The 16,818-nt window shown below is 47.5% G+C and overlaps 2 protein-coding genes and 1 non-coding gene across 4 annotated transcripts in view; 2 read left to right on the top strand and 1 right to left on the bottom strand.

Moving 5' to 3' along the window:
• Rnf41 (ring finger protein 41) overlaps positions 1–8,662 on the bottom strand; it is a 33,352-nt gene extending 24,690 nt beyond the window's left edge. The window contains exons 1-2 of one of the 2 annotated variants that reach the window (XM_075954888.1): positions 8,342–8,662; positions 3,540–3,722 (exon numbers count right to left, since the gene is read on the bottom strand). The gene's annotated coding sequence lies outside the window, so the exon portion shown is untranslated. The remainder of the gene's footprint in view (positions 1–3,539; positions 3,723–8,341) is intronic. The other variant, XM_075954889.1, reaches the window with a different exon arrangement.
• Positions 8,663–9,171: 509 nt separating this feature from the next.
• LOC142839073 (small nucleolar RNA SNORA33) lies at positions 9,172–9,288 on the top strand. The gene has a single exon (XR_012908680.1). It is a non-coding gene; the product is annotated as a small nucleolar RNA SNORA33 (small nucleolar RNA).
• A 1,310-nt stretch (positions 9,289–10,598) lies between these two features.
• On the top strand, positions 10,599–16,799 carry Nabp2 (nucleic acid binding protein 2). The gene is made up of 7 exons (XM_075954887.1): positions 10,599–10,730; positions 11,115–11,216; positions 11,650–11,788; positions 11,873–11,944; positions 12,110–12,191; positions 12,286–12,349; positions 16,268–16,799. Exons 2-7 carry the CDS (start codon positions 11,138–11,140, stop codon positions 16,465–16,467), a joined length of 636 nt encoding a protein of 211 aa, XP_075811002.1. The 5' UTR covers positions 10,599–10,730; positions 11,115–11,137; the 3' UTR covers positions 16,468–16,799.
• Positions 16,800–16,818: the final 19 nt, after the last annotated feature.

The raw sequence follows: 16,818 nt of genomic DNA, 5'->3' as shown, positions 1-16,818 counted from the left end.
GTCATCCTATCTCTCTGTCTCCTAATAACCAGATCTAGAAAGAAGTGACGTTCCCTTGCATTAATCCTAAAAGGGACTTGAGATTACCTAATGCTAACTACTCACTTTAAAATAGCCAGTCTCTACTTCATTGGTTTTCGTCAGCATCTCAAGTCAAACTCTCGTGCTTACTTACTTTACTTTTTTTGAAGTAGCCTGGTTCAGGAACAGAAAATAAGGCTGCTCAGGGCTGGAGACGGCACTCAGTGATAGATTGTTCGCTTAGCTTGCCTAGGTTTCATCTCCATTACTTCACGTAAGATGGGGCTGGTGAGGTGGCTCAGCAGCTAAAGGTGCTTGATAAACAATCCTGGTGACCTGAGTTCAACCCCTGGAAGCCACATAACGGTGGAAAGAGAGAAGCGATTCCACAAAGTTGTGTCTGACCTCTACGTGTGCCAAGGCACAGCTGGCACCCTGTCATGCAGCCACACTACACCAATTCTGAGTCTGAGCCTTAGGTCTAATGCTATCTCGACCAATGTGTTACCCTGGACCTCAGTTTTCTTACACTGTGTGACAAGAACATCCTGGCTATGCAATTTTCAAAGCACTCTATAGTTTCTATGATTTTGTGATTAAGAATATAAAATATAAAACAAAAATGGATATGAAGTGACAATTATATTACAAAAGGCACTTAGCTTTCCCATCAACGAAACTCCTTCCTCAGCAACTCTCTTGAAAGGAAGTGTGCTGTGGTATAATCTTTCTGTACACTGTGACTATATGTTGCTCTCATTGGTTGATAAGAAAAGCTGCTTTGACCTATAGCAAGGCAGAATATAGCTAGGTGGGAAAGCCAAACTAATACAGGGAGAAAGAAGGGCAGAGTCGGGAGAGATGTAAGCCAGCCATCCAAGAAATAAGATGCCAGCAGACCAGTAAAACCCATGTATCACCCATGGCCACGTGGTGATACATAGACTAATAGAAATGGGTTAATTTAAATGTAAGAGCTAGTTAGTGATAGGCCTGAGCTATTAAAAAAAAAGGAAGAAATACAGATTTACAAAAATACAGTTAATCAAAGTTATAGCCATGTTAGTTAGGTTTCCTAGATATACAAAGAAATATTTCAGATAGCTAGGTATTCTTCAAACATTTCAAAGACCTACAGAATATGGCATTTAATAACTTAGACTTTTCCTGACAGTGAGACACATCTGCTCCTAGCAGCACCAATATATTCCAGAGAAGATGATGGGCATCAAACAAACTCCATATGAAATTTGTTCTCTTTATAGCAGAAGTTAGCCATGTGGGCAAAGAAACTGCCCTTGCTTCAACTGTTAACAGTAGTGTCCAAACTGGAACAGCCGGAAACAAGAAGGCAACAAACTGCTGAACTTTACTAAGACAAGGGAGAATAGTACTTCAAAATTCCCCACTTCACAGAAAAGTCCATCAGACATGTTAGGCCTGTAGGTCAAAGATGGATGCCTCAACATTGCAGAGGAACCTTGGGTGACTGTTCAGGCAGCCAGCTGTTTCTGTCATTTCTTACATTTTTGGAAGTCATTTGTTTGCACTTCCTGTTTACTCAGGTAATATTATTTCCTCCTTGGGTCTTTAATGGAGTTGAATACTAGTTATAATTATAGTTTTTCTTAATTATAAAATAAGGTAAATTAGATATAAAACTTTAAACTCACCAAAATAGGATAAATATTTTCTTTAATTTTGTCTAATACAAATAGGCTAGATATAGTAACTGTAATTCTTACTTGATAACTGTTTTATTGTCTGTAATTTCACTATGTTAAAGTTGAAACTTTTCTTTTTGATTAGACAGAAAGGGGAAAATGCTGTGGGAAAATCTTTCTGTATGCTGTGAGTATATGTTATTTTCATTGGTTGATAATAAAAGCTGCTTTGGCCTATAGCAAGTTAGGAAAGTCAAACTAAATACAAGGAAAAAGAAGGGTAGAGTTGGGAGAGACACAAGCCAACCTCCCAAGAAATAAGATGCCAGCAGACCAGTAATGCCATGGCCACATGGCAATACGTGAATTAATAGGAATGGTTAATTTAAATATGAGATAGTAATAAGCCTGAGCTATAGGTAAAACAGTTTGTAAGTCTCTGGATGATTATTTAGAAGTGGAAGTGAGAACAGAGAAACCTCCATTTATAGAAGCAGCTTCCTATTATTATAGCAGGAGAAACTGTAAACTGAAACTGTCTTCAGAAATCAGTTTCCCCCTTTATGAGATGGGGAAGCAGGGCTGCCTGGCTTCTCAGCTCTATTTACTCCTAGAATGTCAGAACTGCCATTTATCAGAGGATAGTTACTACTCTAGAGGGCTTTTGGTTTTGAGATAGACAGGGTCTCAGTATGCAGGCCTGCTTGTCCTCGACAATTCATATTCACAGCAATCCACCCTTCTGCTTCTGCCTCCCAAGTGATGGAATTAAAGGCGTGCACCACTACACCTGGCTCAGAGGACTTTTAAAGTTGAGTTTCTTTAGTACATTTAATTGGGAGTTCGTTCTTCCTCCCTCCCTCCCTCCCTCCCTTCATGTGTGTGCAGTGTGTGCAGTGTCACTCCTGGGACCTGACTACCTCTCACCCCCAATGTTTGTTTATAGGCTTTTACACAGCTCCTGGGGATTTGAACTTGGCTCTTTTTGCTTTCACAGCAAGAGCTCTGATGCACTGAACCATCTTTTCAGCCCTAAATTCACCTTCTTGAAGAATTCAGAAGGCCTACAGTTTTTTATTTGTTTGTTTGTTTTTCGAGACAGGGCTTCTCTGCCTCCTGAGTTCTGGGATTAAAGGCGTGTGCCACCACTGCCGGGCTGGGCCTATAGTTCTTTAAGAACCAATCAAATGTCTGATTTAAGGCCTGCCAGGCTTCGAAAGACAGCAGGGACTCCCAGCTGTCCAGCAGCTCACAGCACTGTTTGTGTGGTCAATCCAAATCTCCTTTCATCCTAAGTATACAATCCTCTTGTCAACCGAGACTTGTAGGGAAGAGAAAACATGACTCTCTTCTCACTAAGGCACAGGTATAATCCAATGAGTGTACAAAATGAACAAAATAAAACTATCAACAATGAGTGAGGTAACCCAGACACAGAAAGACAATTATCACGTACTCACTCATAGGTGGTTTTTAAACATAAAGCAAAGAAAGCCAGCCTACAAACCACAATCCCAGAGAACTTAGACAACAATGCGGACACTAAGAGAGACTTACATAGATATAAACTATGTAGAAAGTACAAAAAGACAAGATCTCCTGAGTAAATTGGGAGCCTGGGGACCTTGGGGGAGGATTGAAGTGGTGAGGGAAGAGGCAAGGAGGGGAGCAGAGAAAAATGTAGAGCTCAATAAAAATCAATTAAAAAACACTATCAACAAAATTAGAGACACAAACAGGATAGCATGCATTCATTGCAGAGAGCTTCAGGGAACCAGGTTTTCGAGGTCAGGAGGAATCTTCACAGAGAAAAGAAGCAAGTCTGAAATGAGATTCCAAATCCAGGCTGTTTACCTTCCAGGTGGTGGGGGCAGGCTCCCTGTTTACAAGGTTCCAACCCCCTGATGCCTCCACTCTGGGCCACTCAGGAAATGCTCCAAGGATCCCATCTTGTTGGCTATTCTCCAACTGAGCCTTTCTTCCTAGTGACAAGTTTCATGGCCAAGAGGTGGGTATGATGTCACAATCAGGAGTAATCTATTAAAAGGAACAGGGAAGAAAAAATGTCAGTAGGGAATTGATTGCCATTTAGCAGTAGGGGTGGGGAAAGGGACGCGCGGAGACCCGGTGGGCGGGGCATCCAGGTGGGCGGGGCATCCAGGTGGGCGGGGCATCCAGGTGGCAGATGAGAAACTCCTCTCAGGGCTGCAGGTTTCTGTACCACTCTACAAACGAGGGACTTGGTCTAGTAAAGTCAAACACAGCGAGTGGAGGGAAAGAAACAGCAGCAAAGGTAGAAAGCAAAGCTACTGGAGGCAAGATTTGTTTAAAAACATATAGGAAAAGAAAAAGGAGCGCTGAGTCTTTGCTTGTGCGTACAAAGTCATGAACTTCATCCCAGCACCACACAAACTGGGGGAGGGGGTAGTGATGCAGGCCCATAATCTTAGTGTTCTGGAAGTAGAGGCAAGAAGATCAAAATTCAAGGGTACCTGGGGCCCTGACACGCACACACATGGACTATTCCTTTACACTGTGTGAATATATGTCGCTGTGATTGGTTTGATAAAAAAGCTGACTGGCTGATGGCGAGGCAAGGTTTTCAGGGCGGAGAGAATGCTGGGGAGAAGGCAGAGTTGTAGAACACACCACGAGACAGAGAGGAAGCAGGGTGGGAAGTACGCAGAGGAGGTAAATGAGCCTTGGGGCAGCACCAGATGAAGAGAAAAGGGTTGTTATAAGTGCTATAAACAAGCTGAGCTATGGCTGAGCATTTATAATTAATAGTAAGTCTCTGTGTAGTTATTTTGGAACTGGTTGATGGGGATATACATACGCATTAATTTTAGAAAATTATTTTATCTCATTTTTTATATATGGGGTACAGCCTCCTATGTCTGTGCATCACACTGTGCCTGGTCCGGGAACTGATCCACTGTTACTGGAGTTACAGACAGCTGTGAACTGCCTGGTAGGTTTCTGGCATTGAACCCTGGTTGTCTGGAAGAGCAGTCAGTACACTTAACCACTGAGTCATCTCTCCAGTCCCTGTATTTACACTTCTTTATTCAACATATGAATTCTTATTTTCCCTGTACTAGCCTCGAATGTTTGCAAAGTGCTTTCTCGCAAATTATTTCCTGTCAAAAGAATTCTGGAGACCGTGACTGGTAGGTAGCTCATGCCTGTCATCCCAGCACTCGGAAGGTGAAGTAGGGGAATTCATGACTGGTAGGTAGCTCATGCCTGTCATCCCAGCACTCGGAAGGTGAAGTAGGAGAATTCATGACTGGTAGGTAGCTCATGCCTGTCATCCCAGCACTCGGAAGGTGAAGTAGGAGAATTCTGAGTTCGAGGCCAGCTCCAACTACATAGCGAGCGTAGGATGCAGGCCAAACCTTGTCTCAAACAAAAACAAAAACAAAACTGCTGGCTTGAGATGCAGCAGCAGAACATTTGCACTGCCTGGCATTTACAGGGCACTGGGACCCAATCCTTAGTGCCACAGAAAAAGCCCTGGGCTGGACAAGATGGCGCATGCCTGGAAGCCAGGACTCAAGTGGGAAGGCACTGAGTTTCAAGCCAGCCTGGACAGCACAGAGACCCTGTCTCAATAAATCAAGAAGTCTATTTCTAAAGTGTGTCCAAACCCAGTTTTCAATAAGAGAGAATTAGGCCAAAGCAGAAATGCTGGTTCACACCGCAATCCTCGCACTTGGGATCTTGGGATCAAGAGCAGGAGTTCAAGGTCAGCCTGGCCTATATGAGACCCAGTCTCAAAAAAAAAAAAAATTAAAACTTTCAAAACGCAGCCAGGCAGTGGTGGTGCACGCCTTTACTCCCAGCACTTGGGAGGCAGAGGCAGACAGATCTCTTGTGAGTTTGAGATAGGCTTGGTCTACAGAGTGAGTTCCAGGACATCAGGGCTACACAGAGACACCCTGTCTTTAACAAAACAAAAACAAAACCCAAAGCATCTGGAGAGATGGCTCAGTGGTTAAGAGCATTGCCTGCTCTTCCAAAGGTCCTGAGTTCAATTCCCAGCAACCACATGGTGGCTCACAATCATCTGTAAAGAGGTCTGCGCCCTCTTCTGGCCTTCAGGCATAAAGACAGAATATTGTATACATAATAAATAAATAAATAAATAAATAAATAATATTAAAAAAAGGGGGGCTATAGAGATGGCTCAGTGGTTAAGACCTCTGCTCTTCTAGAGGTCCTGAGTTCAATTCCCAGCAACCACATGATGGCTCCAAACCATCTGTAATGAGATCTGGCACCCTCCTCTGGCGTGTGGGTATACATGGAGGCCGAAAGTTGTATAAATAAATAAATTAATTAAAAAAAAAACCCAAAGCATCCAGGCCCCACCTTCCATGTGGAGAACATTATTTGACAGAGACAACCAAGAATGCAGCTATAGGTGCAAACTGGGAAATACTCCTGAAGGAAATCAGGCTTTAAAAAAGGAGAGAAGAGGGGTGGGGGCTGAGGAAACTGGTGGTACTCAAAAATCAGCTCCTACCTGTACCCAACTCCTGGGAGGCTGAGACAGAAGGATCACTGCAAATTCAAGGTCAGCAGGGGCTACAGGGTTGGACTACAGGTAGGTTGACCCTTTCTCAAATAACTGGTAAGGAGGGAAACATGGGGTGGTGTTCCAAGGAGGGCAACTTGGCAGGTTAGAGCAGCGGGGCTGGGCTGACTAGAGGCAGAGCCATGCCTACAGAGATGGAACCAAGTCCATTCAGTGACAGACAGGAATACTAACCAAACTCCCGCTAACCATGCTTCTTGCATCATTGTGATGTGTGTATCAATAGTTCAAGGGCTATGTTGGGATGAAATAGGATAAAGATTTTTTTTCATTTTATTATTATTATTGTTGGTTTTTCCAGGCAGGGTTTCTCTGTGAAGCCCTAGTTGTCCTGGCACTAGCTCTGTAGACCAGGCTGGCCTCGAACTCACAAAGATCTGCCTGCCTCTGCCTCCCAAGTGCTGGGATTAAAGGCGTGTGCCACCCCCACCCAGCGATGATGACGACTTTCGTGCAGAACGTACAGTCTCCATCTCCCGAATACGGAACATTTGCTAGACAGTTCAAACACTCAACTGCAGCATGCTCGGCGTGTGTTCTCCAGTGAAGAGACGAAGGTGTAGAACCTGGCCCTTTCTCTTCCCAGCGGCCCAAAAGAGAGTGTGAGAGCTGATGCTCCTCTACACTACTTGTTCCCCCGAAACACACATAACACGGCAGACGGAAAGCTTCCTTCCTTTGCACAATACCCCATTTCCCAACAACCTGGCACACGCACCTGGACCTCAAAAAATGCTTCCAGGAAGAGGGATTATTGGCTATACTCAGTCTCCTAGGGTCAAGTTTCACACCCAGAAACGAAAAAGCTTCCCGCACTGGGAAAATGGGACCAGAGATTGTGGACCAAGCAGAGAGCCCGGAGAGAAAGGTCTTGGGTTATCCCAGCCATCGCTCTGCCACCCAACAACCAGACAACTTCAAATAAGCCATTGTAACCTTTCAGTTTTCAGTCTCTCCAACTGTCAAACAGAGATGACACTTGCCTTATCTTACATATTATCTCAGAAATCAAACAAGATAATGAATATAAAAGGAGATTCTAGACTGCTATTAGTTGTGGCAACAGGAAGGGACAATAAATTCACAGGGACAAGAGGAAATGTATGACATTGTTTGTTCCTTCTTTTCAATTACTGGGAAGCAGGCCCTGCCACGGGGTCTACTGGAAACAGAGTGGTACCAATACCTTCTCTTTCCCCTCACCTTCTCTTACCGCTATTCAATCCCATTCCTTCTTGAGGAAATACTAGCAAACAGCAACACTGTTATTAGCTAAAACTATTGAATAAGAAGTACCTGCTCTGACAACAGTGGCCTTCGTGACCGCCACATTTGCTACCAGTTGAGATGAAGCTAGTTTCTTAGTAGGAAAAGTGTATGCTAATCCAAAAACACGCTCAATCCTTCTTGTTTTCGGCTCTTTCTCCTGTTCCCTGCTCTCTATCCACCAACTGTTCTGCCTCCTTGGGCTGGGGTGGATTCCCAGGGTATAAAGTGAGGAGATGTGCAGACGGGAGAGCGGAGCTGCAAATCATTCAGGGGTAAGGATGTAAGGAATGTAAGAGTCCTCCACGGAGGGGTGGGAGGGGAGAGGAGCGGCGAAGGAATAAAAGAGAAAGACAAGGCTGCCAAAGACAAGGCATGGGAAAGAAGCCAAGCTATGGCGCTCGGAGGGCGGAGGTTTGGGTTCCGCGGTTCCTGCCAAGGCTAGCCCCCAGAACGTTCCCTTCCTCGCCTCCAGCCCCGTCAATCATTGCCATTTAAACTCCACGTTGTCCCCTAGCCCGAGCGGTCTGCTCCTCCCCGGTCCTCAGGCCAGCACAAGGCCACTCCCGCACTTCCAAGGCTTCGCTACTCCAAAGGACCTCCCCAAGCTCCAGAGCCCCCAGCTCACCACCGACTCCTCCCAGCCGAGCTAGCTCCCTTCCTCCATTTTCCGCTTCCTCTCGACCCCCGGCACCTCCGACCCAGGCGCCAATCCACTGGGACCTCGCCCCCTCCGCTCCCCTCCCCTCTCACACCCTGGGTTAGAAGCTCGCTCAGGCGCGTTACGCACCGCTCTGGACGCGGCCTGGGTTCTCCGGACGCGGGACCAGACTGGAGCTGAGGCCACGGCGGCCGCGGAGTAGCCTGGGTGCCGGGTCTCAGCCTTTCCCGGCAGGGGAAGGGGAAGGGAAGGATGGGGAAAAGGGTTCCGACCACTCCTGGTTGTCTTGGACTAACCCTTTGCCACGCCCATTGCTGCTACGCAACGGGGCGGAAGCCCGTCACCAAACCCCGCCCCTTTGTTTAACTCGGTGGCGACCCGACGCTCCCCGCGAGCTGCCTACGCGGGACCTGGGCTAGCTAGGCCTCCTCTCGGGGCCGGAAGTTCTTCAGGACCCCGGCTGGGACTTTATAGCCATTTGGGAGGGAGGACTGTGTCCTTCAGGTGTGACAATCTGGGGCGATCCTGGGTGAACCGCCCTGCTAAGTCGCTCCGCGTTCGATAATGCACGTCTCGGGTGCTAGAACTGAAGCAACGCCGGGGCGAGACAGCCTCGGGGCAACTGGTGACCTGCTGTCCTCCCAGTCCCTCAGTTTCCAGTGCTGTGGTCAGCCTCGCCGAGCCTCCCGACCTTGTGACTCACTGTCACGGGAATGGATACAGCAGTTAACTTGGAAGGCTGCGGGGTGGGGAGGGAGTGTCTTGCCGCAAAGCTTTGATCAGGGGTGTTCTAAGGGTCGCCCGACTGCCAGCCGCACACTCTTGCAGCATTCACGATGCCTCTTCAAAAAACCCAGAGCGCCCTGAAACACTAAAGGGTTTGATTCCCTAAGGGTGCGGCGCCGTGATTGGAGGGATGTGGGTGGGAGAGAACCCGGGCTTCGAGGAAAATCTTGGTGGAGTTTAAAAGTCTCTGTGCTTCTGCAGATATTTAGAAAAGGCAGGCAATAGTGGTGCTATGTTACGAGCCTTAAGGACAGCTGAAGTCCTTAAGGTCCCTGAAAATGGCTAAAGTATAAATAAATAAATAAATAAATAAATAAATAAATAAATAAATAAATAAAAGCCTCTGTGATAGGTAAGGGATCAAGCAAGACAGAAAGTGCAATTACGTTACCTCTTAGGCTAACTTGTGTCAAACAGTATCTGTTATAGTATCTTTTCACAAGGGAAATACACATTATTACATAGGTAACTGGTTTATTTATAAGAATATAGAGCTAGCGGTGTGGTGGTGGCGCACGTCTTTAATCCCAGCACTCGGGAGGCAGACACAGGACTGTGAGTTCGAGGCCAGCTTGGTTTACTGATCGAGTTCCAGGACAGGCTCCAAAGCTACAGAGAAACCCTGTCTCAAAACAAAGACAAACAAACAAAAAAAGCAAACAAAAAAAGAATACAAAATAATACCGAGCCTTTGAAGACACTCTGACAATCCAAGGAAACTAAAAGTTCTGGGTGGTTTCGTGCTCGAGGAAGCTATAAGGTCCAGTGAGAAAAGAAAATAGGAACCAGACATGCCTTGTGAACCAAATGAAACTTGCTTTTTTTATGTCCTGGGTTCCATTTCTGCCACAAGGAGACTGAGTCTGCCTAATGCCTTTCTATGAGTAAATGCCATTGATGCTGAGGTCGAATAGTGTATTAAAGATGAAGGCACCCTATGGGAGGAGGTGGAAATTTTTAATAAATAAATGCCGGGCGGTGGTGGCGCATGCCTTTAATCCCAGCACTTGGGAGGCAGAGGCAGGCGGATCTCTGTGAGTTCGAGACCAGCCTGGTCTACTAGAGCTAGTTCCAGGACAGAGAAACCACAGAGAAACCCTGTCTCGAAAAAACCAAATAAATAAATAAATAATAAATGAATGAATGAATGAATAAATAAATAAATAAGATGAAGGCCCCGTATGCGTAAATTCCTGCTCTGTCTTAGGTATCGCTTTTTACCGAACTTTCCATTTTCATGTGTAAAAATGGAATTTATTTGTTTAAGAATTGCAGAGAAAAGAAGCGAAGAGACAGGGTGGGATTCAAACTTTTGTCCGCTGCATTCCAAAACCCTTGGACCTTTTCTCCATTGTGCCACTACTTGAAAAGGAAAAAAAACTCTTGAGAGCTTGAAGTCCTTTCTCTGAGCCAAAGGAATGATTGCTAGTTGAGGCGCCCCCTGGTGGTCCGTCCATCTTTTCTCCTACGGAAGTAATCTCCCTCAAGGCTCCTTTAAAGCCTAAACCCGCCCCGTTCGCGGCGCGTGAATATCGGAGTCTGATTGGAGGGGCGGTGGCTGGAGGCGGGACACTGGAGAGCGCATCGGTCCCTATTGGCTGGAGAAGGTCAGGGGACACTTCCGGGAATGTTTGCGCTCCCGCGTTCCACTCCGCAGCATCCGGGGGCAGCTAGCCCCCTGGCTCCCCCTGCGGGTGGCTTGGCGGTGTGCACGGTCCCGCCTGCCGGCTGGGTGGGTAGTGGGCTGTGGGTGGGGAGGGGATGGTCCGAGTTCTGGGTGTGGGATGAGGGTTCAGGAAGATCTGCGGAGTAAGTTTCTGGTCCCTGGCTCTGCACCGAGTTCCCTAGGAGTCTCCTTTAGCCTCCCTGCTTCGGAGCGTGAGACTAAAAGCATCCTGACCGAGGGAGGGCCAGCCCCTAAGCATCTTATCCAGAGATCTCTGAGTTCTGATCTTGAAGTACGAGGCCCCCAGGGAAGTTAGTTTCTCACCTCCTAGAAGGGTTAGAGAAGGACCAAGGCTGCCGGATCCCCGCCTGGTGTGGTGGGTAGGCCAAGCGGGAGCATGGGGACGAAGGCTTCAGACCTTGAGCCTTCATCTCCCGTTTCCACTTCCAGCGGGGTGCCGCGGTTCGGGAAGCATGACGACCGAGACCTTCGTGAAGGATATCAAGCCCGGGCTCAAGAACCTGAACCTCATCTTCATTGTACTAGAGACAGGTGGCTTTGCATGCGCAGTGGACTCGGGGGGTGGGGGGCGCAAACGGGGAGGAGCATGGAGAGTGGGGGCACACGGGACCACCGCCTGCGTTCTGAACTTGTTGCCTGCACTGGGAGGAGACTCCCCAAGGCCCTCTAATCCCTCAGACCTGCTGGCACAGGAGCTAGCTGCCCGTGGGAAGAGAGTAGACAGAACTCTAGATAGCCTAATGCCTCAAGAACCACGCGGGCCTTTTCCACTCAGGGCTCTCTCCATGGTGCTGGACCCTCCTGTCTCACCCCACACCCACGCATAACCTCCTGCCCCAAGGAGGGATACGAGCTTTGCTTAGCGTCTACACTTTCACCTCATTCAAACAATACCCAGACTTCCGCTACCACCACACCACTTGTAGGACTTTGATTCGACCCCCATGTATTTCTTCCCTCAAAGGCCGAGTGACTAAGACCAAGGACGGGCACGAGGTTCGGACCTGTAAAGTAGCAGACAAAACGGGCAGCATCAATATCTCCGTGTGGGACGATGTGGGCAACCTAATCCAGCCTGGCGACATTATCCGACTCACCAAAGGGTAAGTCAAGGCTCCTAGCAGTGGTTAAAAGTCGCTACGCTTTTCTCAAGACTGAATCCTGCTTGCCCCCACTCCACCCCACAGGTATGCTTCCGTGTTCAAGGGTTGCCTGACACTATACACCGGCCGTGGGGGCGATCTGCAGAAGATTGGCGAGTAAGTTCTGCCTTGGGAATTTGGGTAAGCACTAGCTGCTCCAGTCAGAAAGTTACGGTTTCCCAGAAGGCATCGCAGACAAGCCTGTGCAGGCCACACACCTCAGGGCCGGATTTGTCTGTGGCCCAAAAGATGGCTCCAAGGCTTTGGCTTCTTTCCTTGCAGATTCTGCATGGTTTATTCCGAAGTTCCTAATTTCAGTGAGCCCAGTCCAGAATATAACACTCAGCAGGCGCCCAACAAATCGGTGAGTTCCCCGTCTGGAGAAGAGGTGCAAATCAGCGTGGTGCTGAGGAGGGTCTGAGTGTGTGACCGACCAGCCTGTCAATCTGTGCTTTCAGGTGCAGAACGACAGTGGCCCTGCTGCCCCGCCAGCTACCACAGGACCCCCTGCTGCCGCTCCAGGTAAATAAGCACATTTCTTTCTGCCCACCTGTCCCTTCTCTCAAGGCTACCGTCTACCACCTGGGTCTCCCTGTGCCTTCATTTGCATACCTCCTCAGTAGTGTTAAGATGTGGAGACCGGTCCCATCCACGGACAGAGCTACAGGGCTCTCTCCTTTTGTCACGAGTTAAAAATAAAAGGAAAATGCTTTCTCCACAGTTGCCAATGACTATTGAGAGCAAACAAGTTTATATGGACCATATTTAAAATATTCTTGTAATAAGTCCATATATACACACTCATATATATAAATATATAGTCATAAATTACTAAGTGATGGGACTATATTCAGAGAAAGAGTTACATACACACATCCCTTGATTGTGTGGCCTACTACATCCCTAAGCTATGTGGCATGACCTATGGTTTTCTTTTTAGTTTGTCGTTTTCCTTTTTCTTTTTCTTTCTTTTAATACAAGATAGGCCAGGCTGGCCCAAATTCACAAAGAATCCCCTGCTTAGGTCTCACTAAGGGATTAAAGGCATATGCTACAATTTTAAAAATCATTATATTGTTATTTAAGTTTTCATGAGCATAATCCCAGCACCGGGGAGATGAGACCAAAGAATTGTCACAAGTGCCTAGCAGTGGTGGTGCACACCTTTAATCCCACACTTGGGAGGCAAAGGCAGGTGGATCTCAGAGTTCAAGGCCTGCCTGGTATACAGAATGAGTTCCAGGACAGCCAGAGCTACATAGAGAAACCCTATGTTGAAGAAACAAAAACTAAACATAAAACAAAAAGAACGGTAAATACTTATGCAGTAACATATGATCACATAGTAACTGATTATAAGTGATATGATCCATAACTGTGTGTTGCGCCTTTTTAAGGCCCACCGCTCTTCAGGCTGCTTTAACCGCATCACTGCAAACACATCCTGTTGCCTTACGCTGCAACTGCTCTGGCTGCAGTAGCAGTAGGCAATGGGAAGGTCACAGAGCTAGTTCCAGGTCAGCCAGGACTACACAGAAAAGCCCTGTCTCGAAAAGAAAAAAAGTGATATTTTTTAATCTATTTTTACTTTATATGTATGTTTTGCCTACATGTATGTCTGTACCACATGCATGCAATGCCCAAGGAGGCCAGAAGAGGGTCATAGATCCACTGAAACTAGAGTTACAGGTGGTTGTTAGCTGCAATGTGGATGCCAAACCTGGGTCAGCTGGAAAAGTAGCCAGTGCCTAAGCCATTTGTGGCTGTCTTGCTCTGTCTGGCTGTTGCTGACTGAGACCAAAGGCTATGTATCCAATCACAAGCAAAGAGACTGAATTTGTGCTTTCATGCTGGAGTTCAGCTCTTAGAATGGGCCACCCAAGCCCGACAAAGCAGCCTACACCCTTAATCCCATCTTTTGTGAGTCACCAACAGGTGGGTCTCTGTGAGTTCAAGGCCAGCCTCTTCTACTTAGCAAGTTCCAGGACAGTCAGGGCTCAAACAAACAAAAAAAAAAAAGATGAGCCACCCACAGTGGACTGAGTCTTCCCATGTGATTAAGTTAATTATAGTCCCTGGCAGACAGTCCCTCATTTGATATGTGACTGTATATATCACCTACTGGTTCTGGCTTTGTGGAGAACCTCCAATGGTATAATACAAATCGATGCTATTTCATCACACTATAAAAATTAGCATCTGCGGTGGCACATGCATTTAATCCCAGCACTCGGGAAACAGAGGCAGGTGGATCTCTGTGAGTTTGAGGCCAACATGGTCTACAAAGTGAGTTCCAGGACATCCAGGGCTGTTACACAGAGACACCCTGTCTCAAACACACACACAATCAGCATCTCTGTTTTCAGTTGAAAATGACTTAAGAGCTAGAGAGATGGCTTGTTGGTTTAGAGCACTGGCTGCCCGTGTAGAGGGCCTGGTTTGGTTCCCAGCACTCTTTCATGGCAGTTCTAGTTCCAGGAGATCCAGCACAATTTTTGGCCTTATGTGTCCTGGTCAGCTAATGTGGGCACTCATGTGGACGTCAGAGGACAGCCTGTGGGTGTCAGTTCTCCTACTGTGTGGGTTCCGGGGACAGAACTCAAGCCATCAGGTTTGGCAGCCGCTGTCCTTATCCTCTGAGCCATCTTGCCAGCCTCATGACCGTATTGTAGTAGTGGCGATGGTGGCTGTTTTAAAATAGGTCTCATGTAGCCCAGGCTGACCTCCAACTGCTAGGTAAGGCCTAGAACTCCTAATCTCCCTGGTGTGTGTGTTGGGGGGTTGCAGGTAGGGGGCTCCATGCTCAGTGATTTGTGATCGCCAGGCATCTTGGTTCCCCTCTGTTGTCGTAAGTTATCCTGGCAGCTAGCAGTGCAGGGGAGGAAGGACTTTCTAGTTCACAGTTCCAGGTTACATGTAGTCCATCAGTGAACAGAAAACAGAAACAGCTGGCCACATGATGTGCATGGTCAGGAGCAGAGAAATGGTGCTACCCAGAGTGGGCTGGGTCTTCCCACATCATTAATTACAATCTCCCATAGACATGCCCCCAGGCCAACCAACGTAGACATCCTTCTTGCCTCTTGCCATCCTCCCAGGTGATTCTAGGCTGTCAAGTTGGTATCATAAGAAACCATCACACAGGGGCTGGAGATGGCTCAGTGGTTAAGAGCATTGCCTGCTCTTCCAAAGGTCCTGAGTTCAATTCCCAGCAACCACATGGTGGCTCACAACCATCTGTAAAGAGGTCCGGTGCCCTCTTCTGGCCTGCAGACATGCACACAGACAGAATATTGTATGCATAATAAATAAATAAATTAAAAAAAAAAGAAACCACACATGCTGGGCGGTGGTGGCGCACACCTTTAATCCCAGCACTCGGGAGGCAGAGGCAGGCGGATCTTTGTGAATTCAAAGCCAGCCTAGGGAAGGGTGGTGACGATATAGTAACTGGTGTTTCATCATCTCACATTTGTGACTCCATTTAAATATTTAAAATATAGAAGTGTTGGGATCAGCAAGATGGTTCAGGAGCTACTCGACATCAAGCCTGACAACCTGAGTTCAATCCCCAGCGTATCCACATGGTAGACTTCTGAAAGTCGTATGCATGTACACACACACACATACACATACACACATGGGCGTGTACACACACATACATACACACACACATACATATACACACACGGGCGTGTACACACACACACATACATACACACACACACAGGCGTGTACACATACACACACAGGCGTACACACAGTAAATACAGAATATATGTGGGGGACAGGATGTGATGAACAGCTAAGAGGCTCCTCAGTGGTAGAGGGATTTTCACTGAACAGAAACCTCAGCCCTTCTGCCCATGCTGCTCCATTTACAATCACCTTGGGCCTTAGGACATTTTTTCAGAGCCTTGAACCGAACAGCTAATTCCAGGTGTGATTCCCAAAGAACACATACCAGAGTTCATGTAGCGGCTCCCAAAACTACCAAAGGGTCCCATTCGTATCTGTAGTCTGTTGCTTACTGCACTCTATTTATTCGGAACTGCCTGCCTAGGGGATGGTGCCACCCACAGTGGACGGGGTCTTCCCACAGCATTAATTACAGTCCCCTATATACACACCCAACAATGTAGACAGTCCCTCACTGACACTTCCCAGGAGACTCTAGGTTGTGTCAAGCTGACAGTTAAAATTATCAAGCCTTCCCTGTCATGATGGTCATGGACTTACCCGCTGAACTGGAAACCCCAATAAACTTATTTATAAAAAAATTGAGGCTAGGGCCCCGTTCATACTCACGACAGTCTTTTTATGCTTGGTCAGCACTCAGACAGCTGTGCGTGACGACCCATCCACTTGCGGGGCGTGTAAGTAGGCCTTGAGGATGGGCTCTTACCTAAACTAATTCTGTGTTTCTTCTCCTACGACCAGCTTCTGAGAGCCAGAATGGGAATGGACTGAGCACCCCACCAGGCCCTGGTGGCGGCCCCCACCCCTCTCACACTCCCTCACATCCTCCCAGCACCCGAATCACTCGAAGCCAACCCAACCACACACCTTCTGGCCTTCCTGGCCCCTCCAGCAATCCTGTCAGCAATGGCAAAGAAACCCGCAGGAGCAGCAAGAGATAGCAAGAAATGAGTTCTCTCCTTCCGCCACGACCACGACCCACGCATCTCTGCCAGAGAACAAGACAGTCTTCTACTGGGCTGCTGGCTTTGAGACTGGAGGGTGGAGTCGATTGTATTTCAGCCACTACGTTTCTCTGAGGGGTGCTGAGCAGTAGCCTTGTGCACCTCAAGCTCATGCCTTCCTTGTCCTGCTGACGCTGCCTGTCCCCTGGGATCCAGGGCCCTCTGCCTGCCCTCCTTCCTCTGGAAAAGACAGTCTGCTTTTTTGTGGGGGATATGAGGGTCTAACTGAAAACCCTCCTTCCTAATAAATGCACCCACTCTCTTCTGGACTCTTTTTTTTTTGTTTGT

This window comes from Microtus pennsylvanicus, chromosome 20 (assembly GCF_037038515.1).
Source record: "Microtus pennsylvanicus isolate mMicPen1 chromosome 20, mMicPen1.hap1, whole genome shotgun sequence".
NCBI classification, from domain to species: Eukaryota; Metazoa; Chordata; class Mammalia; order Rodentia; family Cricetidae; genus Microtus; species Microtus pennsylvanicus.
Note: the sequence above shows the minus strand (reverse complement) of the source record. Positions and strands in the feature narration are given on the sequence as shown.

Coding starts and splice junctions, on each gene's coding strand:
- Nabp2 (XM_075954887.1), top strand. CDS start 11,138: ATGACGACCGAGACCTTCGTGAAGGATATCAAGCCCGGGCTCAAGAAC. Junction 11,789..11,872: donor ATTATCCGACTCACCAAAGG/GTAAGTCAAGGC, acceptor TCCACCCCACAG/GTATGCTTCCGTGTTCAAGG. Junction 11,945..12,109: donor GATCTGCAGAAGATTGGCGA/GTAAGTTCTGCC, acceptor CTTTCCTTGCAG/ATTCTGCATGGTTTATTCCG.